The sequence below is a fragment of the Chiloscyllium plagiosum genome, unplaced genomic scaffold (genome assembly GCF_037043375.1).
Source record: "Chiloscyllium plagiosum isolate Xiang-an unplaced genomic scaffold, Cpla_swu_hap1 HiC_scaffold_45, whole genome shotgun sequence".
In the NCBI taxonomy this organism is placed as follows: domain Eukaryota; kingdom Metazoa; phylum Chordata; class Chondrichthyes; order Orectolobiformes; family Hemiscylliidae; genus Chiloscyllium; species Chiloscyllium plagiosum.
This window is the reverse complement of record NW_028270183.1, coordinates 18,551,689-18,574,599: the sequence shown is the minus strand read 5'-3', so window position 1 is coordinate 18,574,599 and position 22,911 is coordinate 18,551,689. Positions and strand designations below refer to the sequence as shown.

The window sequence follows — 22,911 nt, the reverse complement described above, 5'->3', positions numbered from 1 at the left end:
AGAATTTCATAAAATCATGAGGGACATGGATAAGGTAAATAGGCAAAGTCTTTATCCCAAGGTGAGTGAGTTCAAAACTCGAGGGCATTTGTTTTAATGCAAAGGGTGGCGCATGTATGGAATGAGCTACCAAAAGCAGTGGGAGAGGGGTTACAATTATAACATTTAAAAGGATCTGAATAGGAGGAGTTTCGAGAGATATTCAGGCAAATGGGACTAGTTCAGTATAGGATATCTGGTCACCATGGATAAGTTGGACCAAAAGGTCTATTTCTGTGCTGTATTACTTTGTGACTGAATTAATTCAGGGATATAGACTCATAGAGCGAGAAAGATATACAGCATGGAAACAGAGCCTTGGGTCCAACCCGTCCATGCTGACCAGATATCCCAACCCAATCTAGTCCCACCTGCCAGCACCCGGCCCATATCCCTCCAAACCCTTCCTATTCATATACCCATCCAAATGCCTTTTAAATGTTGCAATTGTACCAGCCTCCACCACTTCCTCTGGCATCTCATTCCATACATGTATCACCCTCTGCGTGAAGAAGTTGCCCCTTAGGTCTCTTTTATATCTTTCCCTTCTCACCCTAAACCTATATCCTCCTCCATTCCAGGGAAAGGACTTTGTCTATTTATCCTATCCATGCCCCTCATGATGGAACTTTTGATTGCTTCATGACCATTATCGAGCTTTAGTTAGGTTAGTCGAACTTCAGTTCTAGCAACAGTTCAAGTGGAATTTGAATCCATTTTGATTCATCTGAATCTCTGCACCACTAACACAGAAATATTAACACAATGTCACCACCTCCTCTCATTTATGTTACAATGTGGCGATTTATGAAATCAACAATTTTGATCAAATTCCTGATAAAACTATGTATCTGTTCTTTTCAGCACTTAGGAACAATGTGCAATCTTAAGTTTAATTTACGTTTTATATTGTGCATGTTAGGAAGAGGGATGAAAGGCTTTTTGCCCGAAATGTCGATTTTCCTGCTCCTCTGATGCTGCCTGACATGCTGTGCTTTTCCAGCACCATTCTCATCTTGACTCAAGTTTCCAGCATCTGCAGTACCTACCTTCACCCGGGGGAAACATAGTTTATATTTCATGCTTTAACATTGGTCTTCTGAGCTTGATGCCAGGAGAGCTGGAGGTTATTCACATACAGGACATTGTTAATGCAACCCTGGATGTGAAAAGATGGGGCTTCAGTAGTTTTGAGCATTCAATAAAGATAGTAAATAAACTCTACTGTTGTCTAGCGACAAGGATCTAGGAACATATAGGTAAATACAAAATTGAGTCAGTCTGTCATAGAAACATAGCAAATAGGTGCAGGAGTAAGCCATTCAGCCCTTTGAGCCTACCCCACCATTCAATATGATCATGGCTGCTCATCCAACTCCCTTGTGCATTTTTCCTCCCATACACCCTTTGGTCCTAAAGAACTCCATCTAACTCCCTCTTGAAAACATTCAATGTTTTGGCATCAACCACTTTCTGTGGCAGAGAATTCCACAGGTTCCCCACCCTCTAGGCAAAGACACTTCTCCTCATCTTCATTCCTAAATGACCTACCCTGTCTCCTGAGACTGTGACCTCCTGGTTCCAGACTCATCAGGAACATCCTTCCTTTGTTCACCCCTGCCTAGTTCTGTTAGAATGTTATCAGCCCCTTTGACATCCCCCTCACCCTTCTAAACCTCAATGAATAAAATCGCAATCGTTCAATCACTCTTCATACACATGTCCTGCCATTCCAGGAATCGGTCTGATGGGCGGCACGGTGGCACAGTGGTTAGCACTACTGCCTCACAGCGCTAGAGACCTGGGTTCAATTCCCGCCTCAGGTGACTGACTGTGTGGAGTTTGCACGTTCTCCCCGTGTCTGCGTGGGTTTCCTCCGGATTCTCCGGTTTCCTCCCACAATCCAAAGATGTGCAGGTCAGGTGAATTGGCCATGCTAAATTGCCCGTAGTGTTAGGTAAGGGGTAAATGTAGGGGAATGGGTGGGTTGCGCTTCGGAGGGTCGGTGTGGACTTGTTGGGCCGAACAAGACACAGGGAGAATGTGCAAACTCCACACAGACAGTCACCCGAGGCTGGAATTTGAACACAGGTTTCTGTGGGGATTCTATGATTCTTAATCCACTGATAATATCACTAGGCCATTGTCTCCCCTTATCATCCTTTTTACGCTGATCTGAGGGCTGTCAGTAGCAGGTGGTGGAGAATGGAGCACAAATAATTACCACAGATGAACCTGACTTGGTGTTAGTTAGTTAGTTGATAGTTCAATCTCAGTAACTATGGGTTATATTTACTGTTAGATATGTTAACAGGAGTTAGAGAAATCTCATGTGTCTCCAATAGAAGACTGTACCAGAGTCCTCTGGCTATGGTGTGGTCTCTACTCTGAAATCTGAGAGCTAGCCATTGAATATTAACCCAATGTATCAGTTTCATGCTAAGGCTGCAGTGAATGGTTTCTGTTTGAGGACACTCAGTTCACCATTAGAATCCTAGGCAGCTCCACGTTTTTAAAAGTGGGAAAGTGAAATCACAGCTGAAGCAGTCCATTCAACATCTGTACCGCTTGTCTGCTGGAGGCGCACAGTCACTCCCTGCCCCCTCTGTTCCCCTTTAACTTACGCGAGGGGACAACAAACAGCTAGTGTCTCTGTTGAAAATGGACAGAAAATGCAAGAGCAAGAGCTTGAACTTGTATAGTGCCTTTCATGACTTCGAAGAATCCCGAAATGTTTTGCAGCCAAGGGTGTGCTTTTGAAGTGAGAGAGAAAGCGAAAGAGTGAGAGAGAGAGAGAGAGAGAGAGAGAGAATATAATGCACAGCAAAGTTCCTCAGTCGTCCACAACTGGACCTGGAGTTGCTGGCTGAGGGTGAACAGATTTGCTGTGTAAAATTCATGGTAAATACCAGAGAGAATTATACCCTGCACGGAGCGGCGCATGAACCTCGACAGAAAGCCAGGAGGCAGTCACCTTTGAACTCATCCTACACTGAGGTCCCATTCACCAATCACCCTTGTGTTCACTGACCTTTGGTCCCCCGCTGAAATAACACCTCAGTTTTAAAACTGTCAAATAAAACCAGCAAATGCATTATGTATCGTCAAACAACGCCTGTGGAGGGAGGGAGGAACAACTAAGGTTCCAGGTGGACAACCTCTCAGGGGAAATGAAAAGCTTTAAGTATAGATTTTACCAGGGAAAGGGGTGGGGAGGGATTTGAATGAAAAAGTGGGACAGTGATGGAGTGGAGGAAAGACAGAGCCAATGATAAAAAGACGGTGGTCGTGCAGTTTGGTCGACCTAGAGGACGTCCAAGTGGGAAAAGTAGATAACACGACAATTCTCTGAAAACTGGCAACAGTGAAATTTGTAAACTGGATATTGTGCCTGGAAATTGCAAGTTCAGTTTGAACTTCACTGGGACAGTGGGTAAGAGGCTGAGGGACAGAGAGGTGACCAGAAACCAGAGAGGCTTGTACCTGGCCAAAACCATTCGCAAATTGAACAACTTCTCCTCTGACGTCACTCACTTCCTCCACGTAGTTAAAAATCACACAACACCATATTATAGTCCAACAGATTTATTTGGAAAAACTAGCTTTCGGAGCGCTGCTCCTTTGTAATCCTTCAGCTGATGAAGAGCTACCTGATCAAGGAGCAGTGCTCCAAAAGCCAGTGCTTCCAAATAAACTTGTTGGACTATAACCTGATGTTGTGCAATCTTTAACTTTGTCCACATCATTCCTCCATGTAGAAGGTGTTACTTTAGGAACCTGTATTCTAGCTATGCCAGCCTTCTTGCAGGGTCTGCAGTCCATTCTTTGTCAGGCTTAAGGTGTCCTCCCTCACCAATTCCAGTTGGCACTTTTAAAAGCCCTCACTTCCAACTGGAAAATTTCGCCAACATTACTTCAAATTGCAACGATTCCCTTCCCTTTTGCACGATCCGTCTCTAATTCTTCCCTCTATTTCCTTCACTTCTTTGACACCATTTCTGTGTTTGGGCAATCAATGGATGATCAGTGTTGACCCATTGATTCACACAGGGAGCTTGATGGCACTTCCTCACACCCTCTGGCTTCCTGTAAGGTCTGTTTCTCTGTCTCCATCATATCTGGTTTGACGATCCCAATGTCTATATTGCTGCTTTGAAAAACTCTCCACATTCCCTGACCGAAGACCTCTGTCTGACTCAGCCCCCGATTGTGGCCATTCCAACTCCCGCACTGCTGTTCCCACTTACTTTCCCAGAAAGACACACGGGTAACCTTGGTCCCCACCAGCCTCTTTATGAAAGGAATCGTCCTGTGTTATCTGAGTGGGGCCAGCACCAAATGTATCTGCTCTTCCGTTCCTCCTTTCAGTATCCCAACACCATTCCCATGCATCCTTCTCAGGCTTGTGTAGACAGGCTACTAAAGAAGCCATTGGGTACACTTGCCTTTATCGGTCAGTGCATTAAGTATAAGAGTTGGGTGATCATGTTGTGGCTGTACAAGGCAATGGTTAGCAATTTTTGGAATACGGCATTCAATTCTGACTGCCCTGCTATGAGAAAGATGTTGTGAAATTTGAAAGGGTTCAGAAAAGCTTTACCAGGATGTTGCCAGGAATGAAGGATTTGAACAATAGGTAGAGGCTGGATTGAATTAGAATTCCCACAGTGTGGAAACAGGCCCTTCAACCCAACAAGTCCACACCAATCCTCCGAAGAGTAACCCATTCCCCTACCCTATATTTGCCCTTGACTAATGTGCCTAACCTACACATACCTTTGAACAATTTAGCATGGCCAATTGACCTAACCTGGTCATCTTTGGACTGTGGGAGGAAGCTGGAGCCCCTGGAGGAATCCTGCACAGACATGGGGAGAGTGTGCAAACTCCACACAGACAGTCACTTGAGGCTGGAATCAAACCCAGGTTCCTGGTGCTGTTAGGCAGCAGCGTTAACCACTGAGCAACTGTGCCTCCCAAGGCTGGGGCTTTTTTTCACTGGAGCATATGAGGCTAAGGGGTGACCTTATAGAGGTATGTAAAATCATGAGGGGCATGGATAGGGTCAATAAGCAAGGTCTTTATCCCAGGATAGGAGAGTCCAAAGCTAGAGGGCATAGGTTTAGGGTGACCACCACTTCCTCTGGAAATTCATTCAACACATGAACTCTTCCCTGTGCAAAACAATTGTCCACCAAGTCCTTTTTTAAATCTTTTTCTTCTCACCTTAAAAATATGCCCCTGTTTTGAAATCCCCCACCCGAGGGAAAAGACATCTGCCATTCATCTTATCCATGCCTCTCATGATTTTACAAACCTCTATAAGGTCCCCCCCTTCGCCTTCTACACTCTAAAGAAAAACCTCTCACTATAGCTCAGACCATTGAGTCTTTTCCCAGGGCTGGGGAGTCAAGGACGAGATGGCATCAGTTTAAGATTAGAGGGAAAAGAATAAAAGAGAACCCGAGGGGCAACTTTTTTTACACAGAGAGTGGAATGCATACGGAACGAGCTGCCTGCAGAATCGGTTGTGGGGGGGGGGGGTGCATTAACAATATTTAAAAGGCATTCGAACAAATACATGGCTAGGAAAGGTTTAGAAGGACATGGGCCAAGTGCAGGGAAATGGGGATAGTGTGGTTGGACGTTTTGTTCGGCATGGACCAGTTCGGGCCAACGGGCCTGGTTCTGTGCTGTAGAACTCGATGACTCTGTGACTCTATGACCTTGGGACTTATTACTAACTCACAGAATTGCTGGAAAAACTCAGCAGGTCTGTGGAGAAAAGAGAAGGGTCACTGGCCATGAAACATTAACTCTGCTTATCTCTCCATAGATGCTGCCAGTCTTGCTGAGTTTTCACTGCGATTTCTGTTTTTGTTTCTGATTTCCAGCATCCACATTGCTTTTTGTGTTTGCTAACTCACAAGGTCATATATACACCCTGTGGATGTTCCTATGGCTTAATGTCTCAAACATCTCGTGGGCGGCACGGTGGCACAGTGGTTAGCACTGCTGCCTCACAGCGCCAGAGACCTGGGTTCAGTTCCCGCCTCAGGCGACTGACTGTGTGGAGTTTGCACATTCTCCCGTGTCTGCGTGGGTTTCCTCCGGGTGCTCCGGTTTCCTCCCACAGTCCAAAGATGTGCAGGTTAGGTGAATTGGCCATGTTAAATTGCCCGTAGTGTTAGGTGCAGGGGTATATGTAGGGGAATGGGTCTGGCTGGGTGCGCTTCGGCGGGTCGGTGTGGACTTGTTGGGCCGAAGGGCCTGTTTCCACACTGTAAGCAATCTAATCTAATGTTAAACATGTCAGCTTGCCTGTATCACAGAATTGAGGAAAAGGAATAAATCAATTTGAATCTGTGGTGATTTCTGAACCTTCGCTCCACATCTCTCTTGGCCTGAACCCCAGGGTATTGCAGCAGTTCAAGAAGGCAGCTTTCATCATCTCCTGAAGGGCAATAGACACTGCACTTGTCAGTGTTACCACCATATCGTGAATGGGGAAACAAAAATAACCATTTGCCTGTGTAGGGAATACACTGAAGGACAAGGTTAATGGCTCTTACATTCCAACATTATGTAACATTGTAAAACAGACATCCATCATTTTGCAGGTAGTCTCAGACAATGGAAGTAATTGGACCAAACATACCATGAGATGCAAAACAATACCAGCTCTTCATCTTCCTTGTCCTCCTCGCACTGAAACACCCTCACAGATCTGCAGATATTTGAGAACAGTCATCAGGCAGCTCACATTTCACAAGTGCGATTGCAGCAACATCGAGGTGTATTGATAATATTAATTCAATTGCAGTTGGCTGTTTCTGTCTCGCCCCAGAATCAGAGGTTTGTGAGTTCAAATCCCTCTCAATTACGTCACTCCAGCACAGCACAGAGGGAGTGGTACTGTCGGAATTGCCTCTTGGATGTGATGTCACATTAATTAATTGATCGACCATCTCAACTCAGCATGGAGTAGGCTCTACCCGCTGTCCCAGCTCGGGGTAGAGTAAGCATCTTCTCACCCAGCGTGGCTCAGTATACAGTGGGAATTTTCTCACCATCACAGCTCATTATGCAATGATAATCTACTCACAATCTCAGCTCATTATGCAGTGAGACTCTACTCACCATCTCAGCTCAGCATGGAGTAGGCTCTACCCGCTGTCCCAGCTCGGGGTAGAGTGAGCATCTTCTCACCCAGCGTGGCTCAGTATAGAGTGAGAATCTACTCACCATCTCAGCCCAGTATAGCGTAGGCTCTACCCACTGTCTTGGCTCAGTATAGAGTGTTCCCAGGGCAACATTTAAAGCAGAAGGTTCCCACTGGTACCCTGGACAATAGTTGTCCCTTAACCAATGCCAACAACTGGTGATTGCCGCATGACGGGATCTGAGTGAATCATAGAATAGAATCCTTATCTTTCGAATCATAGCATCCTTACAATGTGGATTCGGCCCAACAAGTCCACAACGACCCTCCGAAGAGTAACCCACCCAGACGCATTCCACCATTACTCTCCATTTACCCTTGACTAATGCACCTAACCTAGGTGCAAGTGAGGACTGCAGATGCTGGAGATCAGAGTCTAGATTAGTGTGGTGCTGGAAAAGCACAGCAGGTCAGGCAGCAGCTGAGGAGCAAGAAAATCGACAAAGGGCTTTTGCCCGAAAAATCAAGTTCCTGCTCGTCGGATGCAGCCTGACCTGCTGTGCTTTGCCAGCACCACTCTAATCTAGACTCTAACGCACCTAACCTACACATCCCAGAACACCATGGGCAATTTGGATTGGCCAATTCACCTAACCTGCACATCTTTGGATTGTGGGCAGAAAACAGAGCACCTGGAAGAAACCCACACAAACACGGGGAGAATGTGCAAACTCCACACAGACAGTCACCCAAGGCTGGATTCGTACCCATGTCCCTGGTGTTGTGAGGCAGCAGTGCTAACCACTGGGCACCATGCTGTCCTAAAGCATACCACCAAAACCGACCTCCCCTACCCTATAACCCTGCAGTTCCTATGGCTAACTCACATAGCCTGCACACCCTGGACACTATGGGCAATTTAAGCATGGCAGTCCACCTAACCTGCACATCTCTGGGCTGTGGAAGGAAACCGGAGCAAACCCATGGAGACACAGGGAGAATGTGCAACCACATTTCTTTGCTGTTCAGGCACTGATTAAGGTATTAGTTTCCCGAATGAGAAACTGCATCAGGGAAGGGAAACTACACAGATCTGCAAAGTAATTTCAGAACCACTGCATTGGAGTGACTGCACCCACCCCCCCCCCACCCCCTTGCTTCTATGAGTTGAATAATCAGTGGGGGTCAGAGAGAACACCCCCCAGATATCTGCTTGTGCTTCTATCAGGAGAATCTTGAGAGGAAGCCCAGAGGTTGATAGCATGATGAGGACAGTGATGAATTTTTTAAAAAATTGATGAAATAGACTTTAAATCTCATTGAAACATGTCGGATTGTTAAGGGGATTAATGCTGGGAGAATATTCCTCTCATGAGAGTGTCTAGGGCCAGAGGGTACACTCTCAGAATTACGTGGCTCTAATTAAAGGCTGGGATGATGAGGAAATTTCTTCTCTCAGTGGGTTGTGAGTCTTTGGAAATCCTGCAGGGGTAGGAGGATTTATCTTTTACATTCCAAAAAGCACAAACCTGTCCGCTTCATGAGGGTAATTTTAATATTCAGTGAAGTTAGCAGTTCACTTATCTTAGCGCAGTTAATCGACAGAAAGTATTCTTCCTCAATTTGTGGGACTACAAACTGAATATGCATCATGACCCCAGTTCTCTGACCTGTAGGAGGAAGGGGTCAAATGATCAGCAACCGAACTTACAGTTTAGTAGAAAATGTGAGTTTTCGGAGTCGGTAGTGTAATCAGTCGATTTCGCAGTCTCCCAAAATCTTCTGGGAAGAGATCCCCTCCTCGGTGCAACTTGTGACAGTGGAGATGTGAGGGTATCTGCAAATTCATTCTGTGTATTGCATACTGTGCAATAAGAATATCAGTCTGAGAGTCACATGATAGGTGCCTGTGATGTGATCATAATCTGTCCAACTCAGATAAGAATAAAAATCAGCTGTGATGCAAGATTACTTGTGAGTTGTTATAGTATTTGTTATGCAAAGGGAAATGAAAATGCTTTTTTTGTCCAGTTTTAACAAAGTCTAATGAAGATAATTGTCAGCAGATATTACATATATGGGATGCAGAGTTCCCATAATCAAAAGCACCTGCATCCAGCTTCTGTTGCAGAGTCATACAGAGATCTACAGCACAGAAAAATGCCTTTCAGCCCATCGAGTCTGTTCCAGTCAAAAATAGCAACCTAACTTTCTCATCCTATTTCCCAGCACTTGGCCCACAGCTTTGACATCACAAGCACACATCTAAATCCTTCTTCAATGTGATGGGGGTCTCTGCCTCTCCCACCCTGACAGGCAGTGAGTTCCAGATTCCCACCACCCTCTGGGTGAAAAACATTCCTCACATCCCCTCTGTGCCTCCTGCACAATCCCTTAAACCTATACCCCCCTGGTCATTGATCCCTCCAACAATGGGATACATTTCTTCCTGTCTGCTCTATCTATACCCCTCATGATCTCATACATCTCAGTCACGTCCCCTCTCAATCTCCTCTGCTCCATGGAAAACAACACCAGTCCGTCCAATCTCTCTTCATCACTGAATTTCTCCAGCTCAGACAACATCTGTTCTAAAGTTATACTGAGCTTTTCATTCTGTGAGACTTCAGTCAGAATGCTTCTTACAACATTTTAAAATTGCATTTTGTTTTAACGGACGCTGATGAACAATTTCAGATATGGCTACCAAGTAGGGGCAGCTGACATTCACAAATTCACTGCAGACTGTAATGATTTCTTTAAACTAACTTAGACCAGACTTATGGGTCACTTTTAAATAACAGCAACAGAGTTGCTCTTGGCAGCATGGTGGCTCAGTGATTCACACTCCTGCCTCACAACTTAAGGGGGCTGGGTTCGATTCCAGTCTCGGGCGACTGCCTGTGCGGACTTTGCACGTTCTCCCAGTGTCTGTGTGGGTTTCCCTCGGGTGCTCTGGTTTCCTCCCACAATCCAAAGACGTGCAGGTTAGATGAATTGGCCATGCTAAATTGTCCATAGTGTTCAGGGATATGGAGGCTAGGTGCATTAGTCAGGGGAAATGTCAAGTAATACTGTAGGGGAATATTTTTGGGTGGGATACTCTTCGTCGGGTCGGTGTGAACTTGTTGGATCAAATGATCTGTTTCCACACTGTAGGGATTCTATGAAACACTGCGGATACTGGAGATTTGAAATAAAAATAGAAAATGCAGAGAGAAACTGAAGTCGCCGCTTAGCACTCTCTATAAGGGGAACAATCTGAAATTCTTCAATCTATTCTCATCACCGAAGTTCCTCATCCTTGGAACCAACCACTTCTGCATTCTCACATATGTTCACATCACTCCGATAAAGTAGCTTCCAGTACTGTGCACATCTGTGGTCTGACAAATGTCTAATACAAGATCAGCATCACTTCCTTCTCTTGTATCTATGACCCTATTAATAAAACTGAGAACAATGTATGTAACCTGACATTCCAGTATAAATGTACTTGCCTCATCTTCAGTCTCTCTCTCTCTCACTTTGTATAATTTAATCAGTTATGTTTGTGTAATATACAGTAACATTAGTAAGGAAGGAAACTAGACTAGGTTTCTGTGTGTGGTTGCACATCCATGCAAATAATTAATCTTGTAAATATACTTCATTATCCAATTCAAGAAGAACCTATTTCTGGTATATGTTACTTGGGCGACCATGTAGTAAACCTGAATGCCATCAGCTGGGAATCCTCCCCCAGAAATTACAAGAAGCTGTCACTATCACAGAGTGAGCTGGCTAAGGCTCAGGTAATTTACATGTGACAATGAGGTGGCTCATCTCCAACCCAGAATTGTAAAGGTACAAGCACTCGGACAGTGTCTCAGCCTCAACGCAAAATGTGGAATGAGGAGATTTTTAGGTGAGTCGGGAGGTTTTTAGTTGATCATGATCTTCAATGTTGTTGGTCCCCTGCTTACTGCAGAAGAAAGGAAAGGTGGTATGGGCCAAGAAACACAATTCAGTTTTTGAGCAACTGAAAGGCATTTTAGAACAAAAGGACTAGGAGCAGGAGTAGGCCATTCGGCCCCTCGAGCCTACTCTGCCATTTAATTCTGATCGTAGCTCATCTCACCTCAGCCTCAATTTCTACTTTCCTGCTCAGTCTTCATAACCTTTCAATAAGACCATAAGACACAGGAGCAGAATTAGGCCATTCAGCCCACTGAGTCTGCTCCACCATTCGATCATGGCTGATATGTTTGTCATCTCCATTCTCCTGCCTTCTCCCTGTAACCTTTCATCCCCTTTCCAATCAACAAACTGTCTATCTCTGTCTTAAAGGCACTTAATGACCTAGCCTCCACAGCTCTCTGTAGCAATGAGGTCTAATTTCTTCTTCAGACCCCCTCCCCCCCCCCCCCCCCCCCATCACCACTTCATCAACGCTACCTGTCCCTCCCCCTTTGTGTCTGTCTGAAAACGTAGCACCAATGGCCTCAGTTCCTTTGTCCAGGTTGGTAATGTATAATATGAATAGTTGTGGTCCCAACACTCAAACCCTGTGGAACTCCACAAGTCACTGGCTGCCATCTGAAAACCTATTTCTCTCTACTCTCTGCCTTCTGCCAGTCAGCCAATCCTCTATTCATGCCAGTATCTTGCCCCTAACACTATGTGCTCTTATATTATTTAGCAGCCTCATGTGTGGCACCTTGTGAAAGGCCTCTGGAAATCCAAATCATGTCCATTGTCTCTCCTTTGTCTAACTGGTTTGGAACCTCCTCAAAGACTTCTAACAGATTTGTCAGGCATGACCTCCCCTTGATAAAGCCATGCTGACTCAGCCCTATTTTACAATGCACTTCCAAATACTCCACTATCTCATCCTTAATAATGGAATCTAAAAATCCTACCAACTGCCAAATTCAGGCTAAGTGACCAATAGTGTTTTCTGCCTTCCTCCCTCCCTTATTAAACAGGGGTGTTACATTAGCCATATTGCAGTCCTGTGGCATCCTTCCTGACTTCAGTGATTCCTGAAAGATCACCACCAACGCCTCTACAATCTCCTCAGCTATCTCCTTCAGAACTCTGGGTGTAGTCCATTGGTTTGGATGCAGTCCATTGGTCTGGAAAAGGAGTCGGGGAGTGGGAAGAGAGGTTATTTGAAATTGGAGAGCTCAATGTTGAGTTCATTCCAGCTCATTCCTTTCCCAGACCTTTCAGCTTCCCCAACACCTTTTCTGTAGTAACTGGCCACAACACTCAGTTGAGCTCCGAGTCTCTTAAAGTTCTGGTTTGCTGCTGGTGTCTTCACTGCAAAGTATCTATTCAGTTCCTCCACCATTTCTTTGCTCCCCATTACTAGTTCTGCAGCCTCATTTTCCAGTAGTCCATTGTCCGCTCTTGCCTCTGTCTTATATGATGGATTACTAAAAAGTCCTTTGTGATTTTCTTTCAGATCACGAACAAGCTTACTGTCATATTTCATCCTCTCCCCTCTGATTGCTTTTTAAATTACTCTTCTGGCTTTTAAAGGCTTCCCACATTTTGTTTTAATGCAGACTCTAGCTTCCTTTGTCAGCTCTGGTTACCTCTTCCTTCCCTTACTATGTTCCTTCTTCTTTGGGAGGAATTTCTGCTGTGCCTCCTGAATTACCTCCAGCAACTCCCACCATAGCTGTTCCACTGTCTTCCCTGCTCGGCTCCCCTCCCATTCAATTCTGGCCAGTTCCTCCCTCATGTCTTTGTAATTACTTTTACTCAATTGTAATACAATTATGTCTGATTCCAGATCCTCCCTCTCAAACTTCAGGGTGAATTCTAACATTTTATGGTCACTCAAACCGCAAATTGGAGGAGCAACACCCAATTTTCCACTTGGGCTGCCTAGTACCAATTTGCCAAAACATGATCAGAGTTTTCCAGCTACGAATTAGCCTGAATCCATCACAATGACATGGAAGCTCTTAAAAACATTTTCCTTTCATTTCAATGTTGTAGTTACAGGTTAGCTCAGCCAGCTGGATGGCTAGTTTGTGATGCAAACAGAAAGACATAATTTCCCACAACGGCTGAGATCATCAAGAAAATCTCACCATCTCAACCTCACCCCAATGTGACCCTCAGGTTAAACTCACCACCAGTTGTCTGTCTCCAAGTAGAAAGCAGCCCCGTGGGACAATGGCAATTTTACCTAATAACAAAGTCTCTATCAGGCACAGAAAAAGCCTCAAGGAACAGCTGGAGTATTGTAATAGCGTTGGGTTAACGGCATTGTGGAGCTATGCACAGAGTGACTTCAACTTATTATACCACACTGTCACACCTTGTATTGCCATTTTAATTTATTAACTTTGTGCATTTCTACAGTACAGTGTAGAATTATGCTGCTCATTCACATTGTTATTAATTTGGAGAAAGCAAGCCTACTTCTGATACGTAAAAAAAACAAGTGCAGGAGAAACTCTCCATGTCCATCATATCAATCCCATTTTCCATTTTAGATTCCCCCTCATTCCTCTGAACTCTAACGAGTACAAGCCCAAGATATTCAACAGCTCCTCGCACAACAGCCCTTTCATCCCTGGAATCAAATTGGTAAACATCCTCTGAATTGCTTCCAATTCCATGACATCCTTCCTCAAGTAAGGGGACTGGAACTGAACACAATATTCCAGATGCTGTCTCACCAATACCTTATATGATTGGAACTGAAAGTCCTTATTTTTACAATCCAGCACTTTTGCAATAAATGCCAGGATTCCACTTGCCTTTCTTATCATCTGCTGTACCTGCATGTGCACTTTCTATGAATCATGCACATGGTTGGTGGCACCGTGCCCAGTGGTTAGCACTACTGCCTCACAGCACCAGGGACCTTGGTTCGTTTCCAGCCTCGGGCGACTGTTCATGTGAAGTTTGCACATTCTCCCCATGTCAGTGTGGGTTTGCTCCAGGTGCTTCGGTATCCTCCCACAGTCCAAACACTTTGGGGCCAGGCTACCATAATTCTATTTGTTTTAAAATAGTGATGGAAAAAGATAGACCAGATCTAAAAGTTGAAGTTCTAAATTGGAGAAAGGCCAATTTTGACGGTATTAGGCAAGAACTTTCAAAAGCTGATTGGGGACAGATGTTCACAGGTAAAGGGACGGCTGGAAAATGGAAGCCTTCAGAAATAAGATAACGAGAGTCCAGAGACAGTATATTCCTGTTAGGGTGAAAGGAAAGGTTGGTGGGTGCAGGGAATGCTGGAGGACTAGAGAAATTGAGGGTTTTGTTAAAGAAGGAGGCATATGTCAGGTATAGACAGGATAGATCGAGTGAATCCTGATAAGAGTATAAAGGCAGTAGGAGTATACTTAAGAGGGAAATCAGGAGGGCAAAAAGGGGACATGAGATAGCTTAAGCAAATAAAGTTAAGCAGAATCCAATGGGTTTTTACAAATACATTAAGGACAAAAGGGTAGCTAGGGAAAGAATAGGGCCCCTCAAAGATAAGCAAGGCGTGGAGCCACAGGAGATGGGGGAGATACGAAACGAGTATTTTGCATCAGTATTTACTGTGGAAAAGGATGTAGAAGATATTGAATGTAGGGAAATAGATGGTGACATCATGAAAAATGTCCATATAACAGAGGAGGATAAATCCCCACGACCTGATCAGGTGTACCCTAGAACTCTGTGGGAAGCTAGAGAAGTGATTGCTGGGCCTCTTACTGAGATATTTGTATCATCAATAGTCACAGGTGAGGTACCAGAAGACTGGAGGTTGGCTAACATGGTGCCACTGTTTAAGAAAGGTGGTAAGGACAAGCCAGGGAACGATGGACCAGTGAGCCTGATGTCGGTGGTGGGCAAGTTGTTGGAGGAAATCCTGAGGGACAGGATGTACATGTGTTTGGAAAGGCAAGGACTGATTAGGGATAGTCAACATGGTTTTATGTGAGGGCAGAGCAGCAGATGTGATCTATATGAACTTCAGACAGGCGTTCGACAAGGTTCCCCATGGGAGATTGGTTAGCAAGGTTAGATCTCATGGAATACAGGAAGAACTAGACATTTGGATACAGAATTGGCTCAAAGGTAGAAGACAGAGGGTGGTGGTGGAGGGTTGTTTTTCAGACTGGAGGCCTGTGACCAGTTGAGTACAAGGATTAGTGCTAGGTCCACTATTTTTCATCATTTATATTACTTACTTACAGTGTGGAAATAGGCCTAACAAGTCCACACCGACCCTCCGAAGAGCAACCCACCCAGACCCTACGTTTACCCCTTCATCTAACACTACGGGCAATTTAGCATGGCGAATTCACCTAACCTGCACATCTTTGGACTGTGGGAGGAAAGCGGAGCACCCAGAGGAAACCCACGCAGACACAAGGAGAATGTGCAAACTCCACACAGCCAGTTGCCTGAGGCAGGAATAGAACCCAGGTCTCTGGCGCTGTGAGGCAGCAGTGCTAACCACTGTGCCACTTGAGCCGCCCCTATAAATGATTTCGATGTGAGCATAAGAGGTATAGTTAGTAAGTTTGCAGATGACACCAAAATTGGAGGTGTAGTGGACAGCAAAGAAGGTTACCTCAGATTCCAACGGGGATTTTGATCAGATGGGTCAATGGGCTGAGAAGTGGCAGATGGCGTTTAATTTAGATAAATGTGAGATGCTGCATTTTGGGAAAGCAAATCTTAGCAGGACTTATACATTTAACGGTAAGGTCCTAGGGAGTGTTGCTGAACAAAGAGACCTTGGACAGCAGGTTAATAGCTCCTTGAAAGTAGAGTCGCAGGAAGATAGGATAGTGAAGGTGTTTGGAATGCTTTCCTTTATGGGTCAGAGTATTGAGTACATGAGTTGGGAGGTCTGCTGCGCCTGTACAGGACATTGGTTAGGCCACTTTTGGAATATTGCGTGCAATTCTGGTCTCCTTCCTATCGGAAAGATTTTGTGGCAACTTGAAAGGATTAAAAAAAAATGAACAGAGATGTTGCTAGGGTTGGAGGATTTGAGCTATAGGGAGAGGTTGAATATGTTGGGGCTGTTTTCCCTGGAGCGTTGGAGGCTGAGGAGTAACCTTACAGAGGTTTATATAATCATGAGGGGCATGGATAGGATAAATAGACAAAGTCTCTTCCCTGGGGTGGGGGAATCCAGAACTGGAGGGCATAGGTTTAGGGTGAGAGGGGAAAGATATAAAAGAGACCAAAGAGGCAACCTTTTCACACAGAGGATGGTACGTGTATGGAATGAGCTGCCAGAGGAAGTGGTGGGGGCTGGTACAATTGCAACATTTAAAAGGCATTTGGATGGATATATGAATAAGAAGGGTTTGGAGGGATATGGGCCGGGTGCTGGCAGGTGGGATATCTGGTCGGCATGGACAGGTTGGACCGAAAGGTCTGTTTCCGTGCTGTACATCTCTATGAGTCTCTGACTCTATGTGCAGGTTGGATGGATTGGCCATGCTAAATTACCCATAGTGTTCAGGAACATGCAGGCTCGCCATGGTAAATGCAGAGATATAGGATAGGGGGGTGCGTCTGGGTGGGATACTCTTCAGAGGGTCAGTATAGACTTGATGCTTTGAATGGTCTGCTTCCACACTATAGGGATTCTATGCTTCTAGCTGGATATGCCCAGGTCCCACTGCACTGATGCACTTTGAATCTGCTTCCACTTAAATAATAATTTGCCCTTTTGTTTTATTTTTCAGCCAAAATGGTAACCTTACACATATCCACATTAAAATCCACCTACCAGCATCTGATATGTCTCAATTAGATCTCCACTCAATCTTCTAAACTCCAGCAAGTATAAACTCAAACTGTTCAAACTCTCTTCACGAGACAAATCAATAATTTCTGGAATCAATCGAGAAAACCTCCACTGAACTGTCTCCAATGCAACTACATCCCTCCTTAAGTAATGGGACCAAAACTGTTTGCAATACCCTCTGATGCCTTGGACAATACATTCCTACTTCTATCATAATAAACAATCCCGTACTAGCAGCTCCAGACTTTAGCTAAGCATTTAAAGTTATCATTGATTCCTTGACATCGAAGCTCTACTATTCTGGAAGGATGAATGAGAATCACTTCCCAAAAAACCTGAATGGACATCATCAGTGACATTCCAAAAGAGATAAAGAAACATTAGATTTCTTACTGGCTCTGAAACACTTTGAGATGAGTGTCTGAAACTGATACACAGAGGGACCACTGTTTATTCCAATCACAACCCTCTGACCTTTGTTTTTGGTTTGATTTATTATTGTCACATGCACCTAGGTACAGTGAAAAGTTTTGTTTTGTATGCAATACAGGCAGATCATACAAGGAGCAGGAAAGTTGACATTTCGAGCATAAGCCATTCATCATTCCTGATGAAGAGCTTATGCTCAAACCGTTGACTCTCCTGCTCCTCAGATGCTGCCTGACGGGCTGTGCTTTTCCAGCACCACAATCTTCGACTCTGATCTCCAGCATCTGCAGTCCTCACTTTCTCCAGGCAGATCATACCACACGATGTACATTAGGGTAATAGAACAGAAGGAGGAATACAAAGTTATGGCTGCAGAGAAGGTGCACAAATCACGAGATCAACACTTAAATTTAAAATCTGAGAGCTCCGTTCACAAGTATAATAACCGCAGGGAAGAAGCTGTTTCTGAATCTGTTGGTACGTCCATTCAAGCTTTTGTATTTTCTGCCTGATGAAAGGGGTTGGAAGAGATTATAACCGGGGTGGGAAGGGTCTTCGATGATGTTGGCTGCCTTCCTGAGGCAGGGAGAAGTGTAGATGGAGTCAATGGATGGAAGGTCGGCTTGTGTGATGGACTGGGCTGTGTTCACAACTCTCTGTAGGTTCTTACAGTCCTGGGCAGCGCAATTGCCATCCCAGGCTGTGACGTGTCCAGATTAGAATTCTTCCTGTGGTGCGTCTATTAAAACTGGCAAGAGTCTTTATGGGCATGCCAAATTTCCTCAGCCTCCTGAGGTAGTAAAGGCCTTGATGTGCTTTCTTGACTGTCAATCTGGATAGTCCAGGATAGATTTTTAGTGATCGTCATGTCCACAAACATGTTGCTTTCCACCCTCTCCACCTCACCTCCATTGATGTTGAGGGGGGCATGCCCTCCACCTTGCTTCCTGAAGTCAATGCCCAACTCTTTGGTTTTGCTTACATTGAGGGAGAGATTGATATGCTTACACGATGCCAACAAGCACTCTTTCTTTCTTGTATTCCATCTCCATCATTGTTTGCAATCCAGCCTACAGTGGTGCCATCAGTGAACATGTAGATGGAGTTAGGATGAAACTTGGGTGCATAGTCACGATGTACAGGGAGTACAGTAAGGAGCTGAGGACACAGCCTTGTGGGGCGGCGGTGTTGACCTTTGTGGAGAAACTCAAAACTGAGAGTGCACATTTATCCAATTGGAGTTTATTTCTCCAGACATCTAATCTAAAAATAATCTCTTTTCAAATTACATCATCCGATTTTAATTAATGTACGTTTGGGGGAAGATTGACACTGTTGTGTCAGTTTTGGCTCAATGAGTTTCACTCTCACCTTGTCAGGGGTTCAAGTCCCACTGCAGGGTTTGAGTGAATCACTGCTGCAAAGGGAGAGGTGGAGGTGCTGTCTTTCAGATGCAGTGTTACCCTGAGGGCCTTCCCCAGCTCTCAGACATATCTGAAAGATCCCATGATGTTATTTTGGCCGAAGAGCTGACTTTCATCCCTGGAATCAAACTGGTGAACTTCCTCTGAACTGCTTCCAGTGCCACCACTTCCTTCCTCAAGTAAGGATTCTGGAACTGAACACAATATTCCAGATGCTGTCTCACCAATGCCTTATATAATTGTAACAACAAATCTTTACTTTTACAATCCAGTCGTTTTCCAATAAATGCCAGGATTTTATTTGCCTTTCTTATTCTATGCTGAACCTGCACACCCACATCGAACTCTCAACCAATGTCACACAAAAACGAATCAGGCTCTCTGATCGTGATCACAAAGTTAGCCACATTCTCAAACTTGTTTAGTTTGTGAAGCTGGCACAAGCAAAGTTGAAGTGTCTCTCAGCCTGAGTGTGGATTTGTAGATGTTTGCTCTACATTCCTTGACTTCCTGAGGGGCCAGCACTTCCTACACCTCACACAGCAACACGTCCTGCAGCAGAAACAGCGTGGGCAAGTACCAAATGCCAGATACAGCTCACCCACAAGCTATGAAACACGAGGACTTCCTGCACTGCCCTACACAATCATCTCACAACCCTTACAACCACCAGCCCAACATCTATCTTCCTTTCACCAGCCTTCTTCCAGCCCAACCTTAAGGATCTTGACTACACTAGAAGTGAGGAGAAAGTGAGGATTGCAGATGCTGGAGATCAGAGTCAAGAGTGTGGTGCTGGAAAATCACAGCAGGTCAGGCAGCATCCTCTAAATCCATGTCAATATAACAATTTTGTGGCCAAGATGGTCAAGTTCCTAGGAGTGATGATAACCAACAATCTGATCTGGTCCACCCATGTTGATGCAACAGTCAAGAAGGCACAACAACACCTCTGCTTCCTCAGGAAGCTAAGGAAATTCGTCATGTCCAAAAGAACCCTCAGTAATTTTTACAGATGTGCCATAGAACGCATTCTACCTGGAGGTGTCATAGCTTGGTATGGTAACTGTCTGCCCAGGAGCGTAAGAAACTACATGGAGTTGTGATCACTGCCTAGTCCATCATGCAAGCCAGCCTCCCATCCACTGACACCATCCATACTTCTCCCTGCCTCAGGAAGGCAGCCATCATCAAAGACTCCTCCCACTCCGGTTACAATCTCTTCCAACCTCTTCTGACAGGCAGAATATACAAAAGCCAGAACACATACCGACAGGTTCAAGAACAGCTTCTTCCCTGTAGTTATTAGACTTCTGAATGGACCTCTCAAATTTCAAATCTAATGCTGGTGTTATTCTTGTGCACTTTCTTTGCAGCGTAACTGCGTGTTCTGTCACCTTCTGATATTGTATGGTATGATCTGCCTGTACTGTATGCAAAACAAAACCTTTCACTGTACCTAGTTACATGACAATAATAAATCAAATCAAGTCAACTTGTCCACTCATTCAGTTTCAAATATAGTGAAGATATAACAGACATAACTCATGGAGCATCTTCATACCTGCCCACTCCTCTACAGCAACCACCCAATATAGTGTCTCAGAGAAACAAGGGTCCAGGCCAGAACACAGTAAACAAACTTGAGTGTAAAACGCTATCCTTGATTGTTAAAAAAAGTCACAATCAAATTCCTAGAGTTCCTTTCCAATTGCTGTGCTGGTAATGAACTTTTGAGAGATATGGGGGCCGGAGAGGGTGAGTCAGTCCCTTGATCTATTAAATTAAGTCATGTTTGGATCTCCATCTTCACACCATTTCTTTGCATTGTTTATGCTGCCTAATAGAAGTCTACAAATCTCAGTTTTAAAATTTTCCATTGACTCTGAACCTTAATAGCTTTCTTTGTCGAGTTATATAGCCATACAACACAGGAACAGACCCTTCAGTCCAACTTGTCCATGCTGGTCAGGTTTCCCAAACTAAACCAAGTCCCATTTGCCTGTGTTTGGCCCACATCTCTCTAAACCTTTCCTATTCATATACCTGTGCAAATATCTTTTAAATGTTGTAACGGTACCTGCATCTCCCACTTACTCTGGCAATTCATTCCATTTATTTTCCACCCTTTGCAGGAAAAAATTGCTCCTCAGGTTCCTTTTAGATCTTTCCCCTCATACCTGAAACCTGTACCCTCCAGTTTTGAACTCGGATTCCAGATTTCGTGTCTTGAAGAGATGTCACATTTAAGGACTCCAGGTGCGTTGCGTATCTTCTGATCAATTTGTTTGCAGCTGGAAGTTTTGTTTTATAACTTAACATGTGTTTTGTTGTTGTTAAGTAAACCAGCCACAGCGTTCATCAACAGAGGAAGGGTCACTGGACCCAAAATGTTAACTGTTTCTCTCTTCACAGATGCTGCCAGACCTGCTGCGTTTCTCTAGCAATTTCTGTTTTTCTTTCAAATCTCCAAATCACAGTATGTTGCTGTTTTTGTTATTTGAGTCTTAACTGAGTCAACTCCTGAAATTTCCATCCTGAAGGGACTACAAGTCCAGTGTAGGCAAGGTGATCCTCGGAAGTGAGCCCTTTAATCCTCAGGATTGTTCTTGTGAATCTTCATCACACTCCTATCTTCCCCAGAATGGAGCACAGTATTCTCAATCATATCTAACCAGAGATTACTGTAACATAACTCCCACAGTTCTGCTATTCAGCCTAACAGAGACAAAGACTAACATTCCATTTGCCTTTAAAATAGTCTTCATTCTACCTGTTCACTTCAGATGATTTTTTTTTGTCTAACCCTCACTGCTCATCCTTAGTTTCTAGCCTCTCACCATTTAGAAAATGCCCTCAATTACGTGTTTAGTTTGGAATGGATGACTTGACATTTTCTACCCACAATGAATTCCACATCTTCTCTGTTGATCGATAAGTGTGCTGAGAAGTCTACACTTTAGACTGAATAGAGGAAGTAGATGCAAATATGTGTTTTTTTGGTCCATCATTGCTCGTGCTGACTCACTGGAAAAGCTGTTTGACATGCAGGGTTTTTCTCCGCTTCGTAAAAAACACAACTGAATGCATTTCGAGCCTTTTCCTACCAGTGCCCAACACAGCATTAAAAAAATTTCTTCACCCCTTGCTTGGATCTTTTGGTCATCATCCTAAATTGATGTCATGGAACTACAACCCTTTTACCAGGGATAATCATTCCTCCCTCAAAATCCTTCACCAGATTACAACCCCCTGCAATCTTGTCTACTTAAAAGAGAACAATTCCCACTTTATTAATCTCACCATGTAACTGTGTTCTGTCAGTCCCACTCTAATTCTGGAAAGGCTCCTCTGCGTGCTGTCTAAGGTCTTCACATCATCTAGTCTGTGATGCTCAGTGTTTGACCACGATTCTCCAGTTAATGGCGAATGTGACAATACTGTGGCTTTAAGGGGTGTATTTCGTTTTTTTTTTAATGATGAATGGTTTTAAGACAGTACTAACAATCTCTTTACATATATCCAATAACATAAACAGCTTGTGAGGCCTTGGAGTTTTTTTAAAATGTTGAAACAATATTTTGATTGAGTGGGGTCATTTCAGAACCAGGATTTTCCGTTTTAGTTTTTCAGCAGGTGTTGCTGGGTTCTGGAAGCTGCAGTAAATCTCTCCCTACTCTCTCAGAGATTTGTCTTGCTGGTTTTCCGTCTACTGCCTGTGAGACAATCTATTTTACAGAATTCCCCTTTGCCAAAGCGTGTATTTGTGGGCTGTTTCTGTCCTGGAACAGTTACTGTTTAGCAGTTAAATAATATATTATTCCATTAGGTTTACCAGAAGAGTTAAGATTTTCCAATTTTTTCTTGTTAAATTTTAATTATAGTGTATGAATAAAGTGTGTTTTTTTTCAAATCTGGTAGTTTGATAATCAAATTTAATCCACAATGCAAAGTTTAGCAATTGCATTTAAAATAAGAAAAAGTTAGAATCTAGGCTGTCTTTTTAATATCTTTTGAGGGGGTGTGGTCTTGCCCATAACACGGACCAGTGATTTATGAAGACGGAGCCAATTTTCCTGGCTGAATCA

At 44.2% G+C, this 22,911-nt stretch overlaps 1 protein-coding gene across 1 annotated transcript in view; it reads right to left on the bottom strand.

Moving 5' to 3' along the window:
- LOC122546659 (adhesion G protein-coupled receptor E3-like) overlaps window positions 1–9,033 on the bottom strand; it is a 61,111-nt gene extending 52,078 nt beyond the window's left edge. Inside the window, exons 1-2 of the mRNA XM_087983467.1 lie at window positions 8,913–9,033; window positions 6,698–6,766 (exon numbers count right to left, since the gene is read on the bottom strand). Of these exons, the coding sequence (XP_087839593.1) occupies window positions 6,698–6,728 (31 nt within the window). The 5' untranslated portion in view covers window positions 6,729–6,766; window positions 8,913–9,033. The remainder of the gene's footprint in view (window positions 1–6,697; window positions 6,767–8,912) is intronic.
- Window positions 9,034–22,911: the final 13,878 nt, after the last annotated feature.